The 10,203-nt window shown below is 34.1% G+C and overlaps 1 protein-coding gene across 1 annotated transcript; it reads left to right on the top strand.

Moving 5' to 3' along the window:
* The first annotated feature begins 2,597 nt into the window (after positions 1-2,597).
* Positions 2,598-9,117, top strand: LOC110027946 (40S ribosomal protein S10-1-like). The gene is made up of 5 exons (XM_020729603.1): positions 2,598-2,699; positions 2,779-2,827; positions 2,902-3,184; positions 3,267-3,396; positions 8,909-9,117. Exons 1-5 carry the CDS (start codon positions 2,697-2,699, stop codon positions 8,990-8,992), a joined length of 549 nt encoding a protein of 182 aa, XP_020585262.1. The 5' UTR covers positions 2,598-2,696; the 3' UTR covers positions 8,993-9,117.
* The last annotated feature ends 1,086 nt before the right edge of the window (positions 9,118-10,203 follow it).

The raw sequence follows: 10,203 nt of genomic DNA on the forward strand, positions 1-10,203 counted from the left end.
TATTAACTGCAAGTGGTAATCTTGTTGTAATGATCAAACATTAACAATAATGCATGCTAAATAATAAATTTATCTTTAGATCGATTTATTACTCACATATAATTCCTTATAATTGTTACATGTTTACCATCACAAGTGTGTATGCGGTTCGGCCAAATATTAATTTTCCTTTGGGTCGATCAATACACGCATGAACACACACACATAACATCCAACATTCGTCACGAACTATCTACACAAGAGAGGTCACTTTGGCAACATCATGTTTCAATAAACTTATTAAAAATGATGGACAAATTTATAAAGTACCAATAATTCGAATTTAATTGAACCTTTAATTAAAAAAAATTTTTATTTTATTTTATTTTTTTAAAATACAGAAAACTACATGTCGTTTACTTACGCTGTAGAAACGACATGTCGTTTCTGGTTGTCTTCAACCTCCAGACGGGTCAAACGACCCAATTCGAACCCAAATCAGAACCCAACGGTTTCAAAGTCATTTTTACACCAAAATGAAGCCTTCAAACCTCAAAGTTGTTATAAATCTAATTTCTAGATGATTTCTAACCCTTATTTATATAAAAACTTATAAAATCTTAAAGGTAATTTAAATTACTTAAAACAGGAAACCCAAAAATTTCTCAATAAAAAACTGAACGTGAATTTATTCTGATACTAATTGTTAGAACTAAAAAAAATCACATTTAATTTCAAGAGAAATAAACCATAGATTAGCTAAAGTGTACCGAAGTCCATTAGATCGATTGCACAAGGTATGATCTTCTAATCTGCAAATTTTCTAGAGTTTTTGTAGTTTCTTGTTGATGGGGTGCAAGAAAAAGGATGCGTCTCTCTGCAAATCGGGGACCATTACATTTAAAAGTAACGAAGAGACGATTACAAAAAAAATTTGCTTAATTATAATTCTGGCCCTCATCAAATTAGAATTTGCACTTATGATATCCGCACTATAATATCATGATAAATGTGCCCAAAGTCATAAACTTAATTCTAAATTAGACCACAACAATTTTGACTTATTAAATGATGACCCAACACATTTATTAATTACATTGTAGTCCCAAAAATAATCCAACATGTTGTAGGTAGTTATTATGGGGAGTTATATCTTACCTGGGGATGTGTTGTTATACCGTCTTTGTGGTGTCGTCTTCATGGTGCATTTTGATACTGTATCCGAGATGTGTCGTTACAACATATTTAGAGTGAGTTATTACACCATCTTTAGATGCATTGTTGCACCTCGGGGTGCTGCGTTATATCATTTTTGATATACGTTATTACATTGTCTTTGGGGTTTGTCTTTCTTATCATATTTGGAGTTCATTGTTGCCCCAACTTATGGGTGCATCATTGCACAATATCTGAGGTGAGTCGTTGCATTGTACTTTATTCCCCTGCAAGATCCATCAATGGTAACAAGCAGGGGGGCGGCCAAAGGTAGTCGACAACGACCAACAAGCGGTGGTCAATCATGGTCGACAGCTATAAGAACAATAAGTGTTCATTGAGTCTTTGGTATAGAACAATACTGTAATTTGATTGCTTCAGGGGGCAATCGACGACAGTCGACGACGACCAACAAGCGGTGGACAATTATGGTCGGCAGTTATAAGTGCAACAAGTGTTCGTCGAGTATTTGGTCTGGAACAATATTGCAATTCGACTGCTTCTTCAGGTCTAGTTCTACTTATTTTCTTTCATTTAGGTCCAGCTCGAGGCCCCCATTTAATGAAGGGGGTAGGGCTTTATTTATAGAGTCTGAGAGTGTCTCCCCTGCAAATAAGAAATTTGGACTACTTCATTAGAGAGTCTAGAGAGATTCTCATGATCAAATACATTTTGTGGTCATTTAAGTACCTTCATAATGTCAAAATGAAGTGATTTTGGTCTTGTTTGATTTGTTTCGCTGAGACACTTGATTTGTTTATAAGCTTGCCAGTTTTGAAATCAATTTGACCTTACAATTAGCTGCTTGAAACTTTTATAAGTGGTTTGATTGTTTCATTCGGGTTTGTTTGACTTGGGTGGATCAGTTTTGGTGTTATTGGGCCCGCCTCGTCGAGCCAATCTATTTGACCCTAAATTTGTTTATATTGAAGTTCAAGACATTTTTAATTAGAGTTTGGATATTTCTTGCTAAAGGTGTGTTGGGATTCACAACATACCTTAATTCACAATGTAAAATAGGAGAGAGAGAGAGAAAGAGAGAGGAAATGCATGGTAACAAATATTAATAAGAATTGTTGATTAACCTTTTATCAAAGAAACGATTCCTTATATGTTTGTTTATGCTTTAATGGAAGTGTTGCAAAATATTTTAGATATTTTACATGTATTGATTTATGTTTCGACTATACTATGAGTATATTTTATTTTAAATTATTTTTAATTGAGCCGACTTATGAGCTAACGAGTCGAGTCAGGGTGGGCTTGTGTTTGACTCATTAGATCATTCAGCACACTTAAGCTTGAACCACTTTAACCCCTAGTTCCCTTATTGACATTTTATCCGTCCGATCAGCAGATTCATGAGATCGTGGCCATTCATCTTCTCTATAAAGTGAAATAAATCTAGGGTTCATCCAACAACGACGGCTGTATTTTGAGAATCGTTACGCCAGTGCTCCAGCACCTTCTTCTTCCCGGTCTCGCGGCCATTGTTTACAAAAATGGTAAAATTTCTTTACTCCGCCTTCAAATCCCTCGAATTCGTGTTTTACAATCAAACGAGTTCTTTGTTTTCTCTGCCAGATAATTTCGAAGAAGAATCGCCATGAGATCTGCAAGTACCTCTTCCAAGGTCTACACTTGACATCTGAACTATCTTTGAGTTTATTTATGGATTTCTGACTTTTAATACTTTAAATTGAACAGAGGGGGTGCTATATGCGAAAAAGGACTACAATCTAGCGAAGCACCCAGATATTGACGTGCCGAATCTACAGGTGATCAAGCTGATGCAGAGCTTTAAGTCGAGGGAATATGTTAGGGAAACCTTCGCGTGGATGCACTATTACTGGTACCTCACCAACGACGGCATCGAGTATCTCAGAACCTTTCTCAATCTCCCATCCGAGATTGTGCCAGCCACCCTGAAAAAGTCGGCTAAGCCTCCTTCTCGGCCTTTTGGTTCCGGGCCTCCGGGTGATCGCCCAAGGTATTTATGAAACATATTATCGTTAATTTGCTTTCTGTTGAGGCTTCTAACCGGTCTGGTTTGCTTTGGTGTGTTGTTGCAGAGGGCCGCCGCGTTTTGAGGGAGATAGGCCGAGGTTCGGCGATAGGGATGGGTATCGTGGGGGGCCACGCGGTGGAGATTTTGGTGGGGATAAGGGCGGTGCTCCTCCAGAGTTCCAGCCATCGTTTATGGTAAAGTCTGCTTTGCTATGGCTGAATTGTTTGCATTCTTTATTTCAATGGAGAATAATTCTCAAGTAATTTCTCCTTTATTTGTTGATTTTGGAAGTTTATCATTGATTGCTCAATTTATTTTAGTCACGATGCGATTTTCTTACATAATTTGTTTGATCGATGTGTTTTGTGCTTCTCATTTTTGACGTGATTCTGTTCTGTTGACAATGTGCATCTCCTACAACTTTTGCATTCATTGAGGATGGTTGCGTAGCATTTTTACTTGATATTCATGAGTTTTTTTTTTTTAATTTTTTTTGAAGATTTGCGAACTTACCACTCAATTCCTACATATTTACATATATAACTCCTAAGCTTGAAGTTTTATTTACACATGCATAAAAAGATGCAAAAAAGTTGGTATTTTTTATTTGATATTAGGGATTTGGATGGTATAAATGTAAGAAGTAAAATTTAGGTGTTAGGGATGTAGATACATCAGAATTGCGTGGGTTTGTATGTAAATGACCCCTTTTTATTTATAAACTGTTGTTTCATAATGTTATCAGATGGAGGACTATTGTGCTTTATATATATATATATATATAATATTTATTTTAAAGACTTATAGTTCAAGATTGAGTGTTTTGTTGGGTTATGCATGGTGGGAGCTTCACTCACTTTGCGTGAATTTTTTAGATTTGAATTTATAAATCTTTTTGCATATTGTGGGTGAGAAATTATATGTGATTGTAAAGTTATACTTGATGAGTTTCGTCCATACTGAATTAAAATTTAGGAGGGCATCATATATATGTTTTCTGTAGAAAATGGAAAATATTCATTATTGAACTGGTTAGAGCAATGTTTTGCTTTCAGAACATCTTCTTAGTTCCTTTACTAACATTGGTGGAATTCGCAATGTAGCATGAATTTCTCTTCGAATTATACATCAAGATTGATTTATTGCCACCTTGTGGGGTTGTTTGGTGTAAGATTCAACTAGGATTTTGCTTAGTTGTTATTCTTTTTTTGGCCTTTAAATCCTACCACCATGTGTAATTGTGTTTTCTAGTTATTTGCATGTCCTACGCTTCACTTTTTACTTTAATACGACCCTAATCTTTCACATCACATCAAATATATCATCATTTTAAATTTTTAAAAAAATGAAGTGAACCTTTTCATGTATAGGTATGGTGGCATGTATGTGAAAAATGAAGTTTAGGTGTGAAATATATAAATACATAAGAATTGAGTGGTATGTGTATAAATCTTCCTGTAATAACTGCATCGATTCCTTTTTTTTTTTTTGTAGCGAGCATCAACCTTGTCTTCCTTTATTTATTTTTATATTCTCCCATTAGCACCTCCAAGTGCTCCTCTGGTCTATTTAGCTTCCACAGAAACTAATTTTCCCACTTCATACAGGCCTCGGGTCCGTATCATTATTCCAGGCATCTTTTTTCTCCGTTTGAATTGATAATTCTAGGATCGGAACTGCTGTTCTCTTTACGAAATGCGGAACAAAAATAAAAGCTTGTTCAATGTTTGAAAGATAAATTAATGGGGCATTTACAGGGATATGTAAATATGTGAGAATTGTGTGCTATGCATGTTAATTTTCCTAAATTAGCTGTTCACAACTGTTCTTCTTTGAATAGGGAGTTGGATTCTATTTTATGGAATTAGTTTTGGATTGAATAAAATTTGAAATTATAATTTTTACTTTAAGCTTTTTGCACCCCTCCCTCTCAAAATTTTCAGCCAGCAGCAATCGCTTTCTCCTCTTTTATTTGTATTCTCCTATCAGGTCCCGCAATTCTTTTCCTGCAACTTAACTCATGCCAGTTCATCTAAGCCACAAGTCTTCAGCATCAGTGCAAGTGCTTAATCTCCTGTGTATCAATGCAGACTGCATGTGCATGGCTGTTCTTTTCTTTACAAAATCAGAAAAAAGGGGAATTTACATATATACCTTACCATTCTCATGTTTTTACACATCTAACACCTAAACCTTCATATTTATGTGCATACCACTCAAATTTTGAACATTACATTAAAAACAGCACAATCACTACATTTCTAAAAGCGAAATACACCTTTTCATGCTTAGGTTTATGACACCAAGATGTTATTAAGTGTAAATATCAAACTTTGGGTGCTAAGAATTTGTGGCATGTATATAAATGTCCTAGAAAATGTTTACTCGATATTTGGAGGAGAATTTAGAGGATTATTAGAAGTACCAATAAACCATATAAATGTGATCAGAATGAAGAGGAGTTTTTACCAATCCAAATATTGACTCTAGTTTGATCATGCTCTTTTAATTTGATTCAACCCCAATATAAGTTTTCAGATTGATTGTTTTGTTTTATCCACATAACTGGTTTTGCTCTAGTATTATTGCCCTGTACACTCTCCTTTCTAAATCCTACAAAGATAATTCTGGTTGTAATACTAAAAATAATATTCGATAAATGGGGCATTTACATATATGCCACACAATTCTTAATTGTTTGCATATCTAACACCTAAACATTCATATTTACATGCATACAACTAAAATCTTTAACTTCACATTAAATATATCTCCACTACTTTTTAAAGATGTACACATTTTCATGCACAGGTTTATGACATTAAAGTGTTACAAGTGTAAATATCAAACTTTGTGTTAAATATGTAAATACATAAGAATTGTGTGGTGTTATATATGCAAATATCTCTTTGTAGTTTTGTAAGATCTTAGTTGCCTTGGAAAGGTAGGTAGGTGTGGAGCTTTTTCTCTAACTTTTTAACGACTAGTGAGTGACTACCTCATGCACTACCATACCCAAGGACCTTATTTTCATCCTCTTGGGAGGAGTTAGATGTCAATCCTATCGAAATAGGGTTATGTATTACTTCGAGGATTCGAGATTTAAGAAACAGTTAATTATTCATAAGTTCATTGAAACAATAATGCATTAAAATTTTTTAATAAATTTATTAATCAAATTGACATAAATTGAATTAATTATGAATTAGCTAACATCAAGATATTTATCAAGAATGAATGCAAATTAATTTATCATTAGTTATCAATTAATGGATATTAATGATTAAAGTATTTTAGTAGAGTATTAATATATTAATTGAGATGACTAAATTATAAGAATTGCCAACACCATCTCACATAATCTTGTTGGATTTGTAGTTAAATCTCGCATTATTTAAGGCATAAATGTTGAAAATAATTGTTAAACTGTTGAATTCTGATTTGTTCGTGAATCACACACTAAGAAATAATATAAGAAATGAGAGATGATTGAACAATAATAAACAACAATGTCTTGTCTATCTCTAAAATGTTGTCCCTTTTTATAGGCGAGAGAATAATAGTGATATTACATTTCTGCTACTGCTTTGATGGGGTGATGTATAAGATATTCTAGGTATTATATATATATATATATATATGAGTTTATGGTTAAGATACTTGTTGGCTCAACTGACTTTGCTAGCATAGTTTTTGCTTGGTAAAAATGGTTCAGTTGGCTAGGCTTAGTCGGTGTTGCTGGTTGGTTGAGCTTGATTAGCTTCGCGTCGGCATGACTGACTCGGTCGGCTAGGCGATTGGTTGAACTAGTGTGACTGTCAAACCTCGATCCCTAGATAAAGAGCTCCTATCGGCAATGTGAGATTAGGTTATTGGGCAAATGGTGGATCATCATAACTCGATAGGTAGCTCGTTTCTTGCCAAGGAGAGTCTGTGGGATGACTATTAAAATATTTTATTGTCAATTCTTGGTCCCTGATGAGGAGTCTCGGGGGTGTCTGTGGGTTGCTTGGCAATAGTGAGTAATTGGATTCTTTTCTCTAGTCGTATCCACTGGAAGGTAGGTTGATGCCTTTGTTTGGCTTTCTTGTAGTGGTAAGCTCTGATGCTTATCTGTCTTGCTTTAGTCCGATAGATTCATATTTAAATCTTTTAGTTGTTCTTTTTTTCTTCTTATGGCTCGGTTGGCCTGGGGCTTTGGCTTGGACGGTTACGTCCGATCTGATAAGTGGACCTCTTTGTCTTCTTTCGGTGGGCCCTTCTTTGTCTTACTTCCTCCCTTCTAGACCGTTAAATCTCCTCGGGTATCAATGCTAGCACATTTTTGATGTACATGAACTATTTTCATTAGATTTAATATTTGTTATGTGAAATAATTTTCAGTATCTAACACTCCAAGATTTACAGGATTTATTAAACCCCACTTCTAACGAAGCAGCCTTAACCAGTCGTGCTATACTGGAATGTTTTTGAGGTAGTTCCATAGAATATTCCAATCGTGTGGCTAGGATCCTTATACCCGACCTTATTGATGGAAAACTGGGAGGACAATGTCATTGAGCTCTCGTTCAGTGCACTTGTGTTTTTCTTGCGATTTTTCTTGCGAAAAACCCAGTTGATGTTTATTTTTGAGGGCATTTGCATTCGTAGCACCCAATTCTTATATATTTACATATCTAAACGTTGCTTTTTTACATTCATATCACCCAATCATTCATATCACATCAATTACCACTTATTGACATTTTAAGTTTAGGTGTTTGTTATGTAAAAGCGGAATGTATGTAAAACTTCCTTTTTTTTAATTTTTTTTTCTTGATGGTCGCATCTGAGGCCTTGTAGTCCTGGTGATTTGACAGCCGTCGTTTGACCAGAAGGTTTCTAATTAATGAATTTTATAGCATGTTGTTAGGAGCTGTCGGTGAATTTTATATATATATATATATTTAGATGCTAGGAGGGGAATTGGCATTTCCTATTTGTATTTTATATTATCTCTTTCTAACTAAGATAAAAATCATTCTGTCAATGTAACATTATTAAATGAGTGTCGTGCATTATCTCAAATATGTTTTAAATTATTTGATTATCAATTGAAAGCATTAAAATCTTGACAATTTGGTCCCAATTCCATCACAATACAATGATCATGAGTTTAAAGAGCGTTGAATGAATTGGAGTTCAGTTCATGTTGTTTGATGATTTTAATTGATTAAATATGTAATCAAACCTTTTTTTTGTGGGGCATTTAAAAATATCCGGCCCAATTCATATGTATTTACATATTAATACCTACGTTTTACTTTTTATTTTATTTTATTTATACAACCCAAATCATGTATTTACATATTAATACCTACGTTTTACTTTTTTTTTTATTTATGCAATCCTAATTTTTTATTTCAGCTAAAAAATACCACAATTTTTAGCTTTTAAACACTAATACTACACCTTTTCATGCATAGGGAAGGTGGCCATATGTAAAAATTAAAATATGGATGTTAGATATGTAAATACATAAGAATTGAATGTTTTGTGTGTAAAGATACCTTTTTTTTTTCTTTTGCAATTTTTATATCTATGATGATTGATTCAGCCATCACTGAAATTGATAAAGCTCAATTGAAATTTAGTTCTTATTTTGTAGATCACACAATCCTCGATATGACCTCAATTTTCCTTCTAATCCTTCTGATGTTGATGCAGGGTGGTGCCGGTGGAAGGCCTGCTTTTGGTCGTGGCGGCGGCGGCGGTGGCTACGGAGCACCTGCTTCATCTTCTCTGGAGTAGGCAAGCTTGTTTTTTGTATGCATTATTATATCTTTCCGAATATTTCAGACATGTTTTGTTGAATGAATCATCTCAATTTTCATGACAGTTGAGAAGTTATTGTTATTTTGTTCAGGTGATTTATGTTTGCATTTTGTAGCTATAAGAGAGAGTTTCGTCTCTATTTCCTGAAAAACCTGACTTTTCTTCGCTTAATTTATAAGAAACTATGAATTGGAGTTATGATTTATATTTTAGAGTTCACTTTCTTGCGTACATTGTAGGTTATTCGGAGGGTATAACTAGGTTACACTTAAGTTATACCCCATTGTAATTCTTCCTGTAACCTAAAATGTACTCAACTCTGCGTACATTTTCCGTATGCAAATATTTCTCCCGACTGTTTTCGAGTTCAGTTTTGGGGACTGAAATTGCAATACTTGTTAAATAACTGTACTCAATAATATTTTAAAAGAAGATTTAAATACACACCACTCAATTCTTATGTATTTACATATCTTTCCTATGCATGAAAAAGTTTATTTCTCTTTCTAAAAGTTGATTTGGTGGTATTTTGCACTTGCTATGGAAGTTTTGGGTGGTATAAATGTAAACGAAAAGCGAAGTTTAGGTGTTAGACATGTAAATACATAGGAGTTGGGTGATATGTGTGAATGCCCCCTCTTTGATTTGCTAATTAATTCATTGTGTTTCAATTGTACAACTTATTAGATATGCAATTCTTTTTGCAGCCGAACTGCCCTCAAATTTTGATTTAAAAGTAAACATTAATGCTTGCTTTTTGGCTAATGTCAATGGTGTACCATTTGCAAGATTAAATGTGGAGGATGCAATGGCACTCTAGGTAAATGTAAGTTGAGAAAGCAGTTCATTGAAATCTCTCATGTCATTTAAGTTATTGAGAAATTCGTCTATGTTTGTGCATTTTTAGTCATGTTGGGGAGCTCATGAGCCGAGCTTATAAATCATGAGCTTGAGCTTAGTGATTATGGCTCGTGTTGTAAGTGAGCTCGAGTTCGAGTTTGACTCGGTTGATTGAATATTGTTGGGAAATTTACATATGGACCTTACGTATCTTATGTGTTTGCATGTCTAGCATCAAAATTTTACATATTTATATTTATAACATTATGGTGACAAATCTTTACATGAAAAAGTTCAATTCACTTGGAAAAATTATATACAACAACAACAACAAAGCCTTAATCTTA

The sequence above is a fragment of the Phalaenopsis equestris genome, unplaced genomic scaffold (assembly GCF_001263595.1).
Source record: "Phalaenopsis equestris unplaced genomic scaffold, ASM126359v1 Scaffold000469, whole genome shotgun sequence".
NCBI lineage: Eukaryota > Viridiplantae > Streptophyta > Magnoliopsida > Asparagales > Orchidaceae > Phalaenopsis > Phalaenopsis equestris.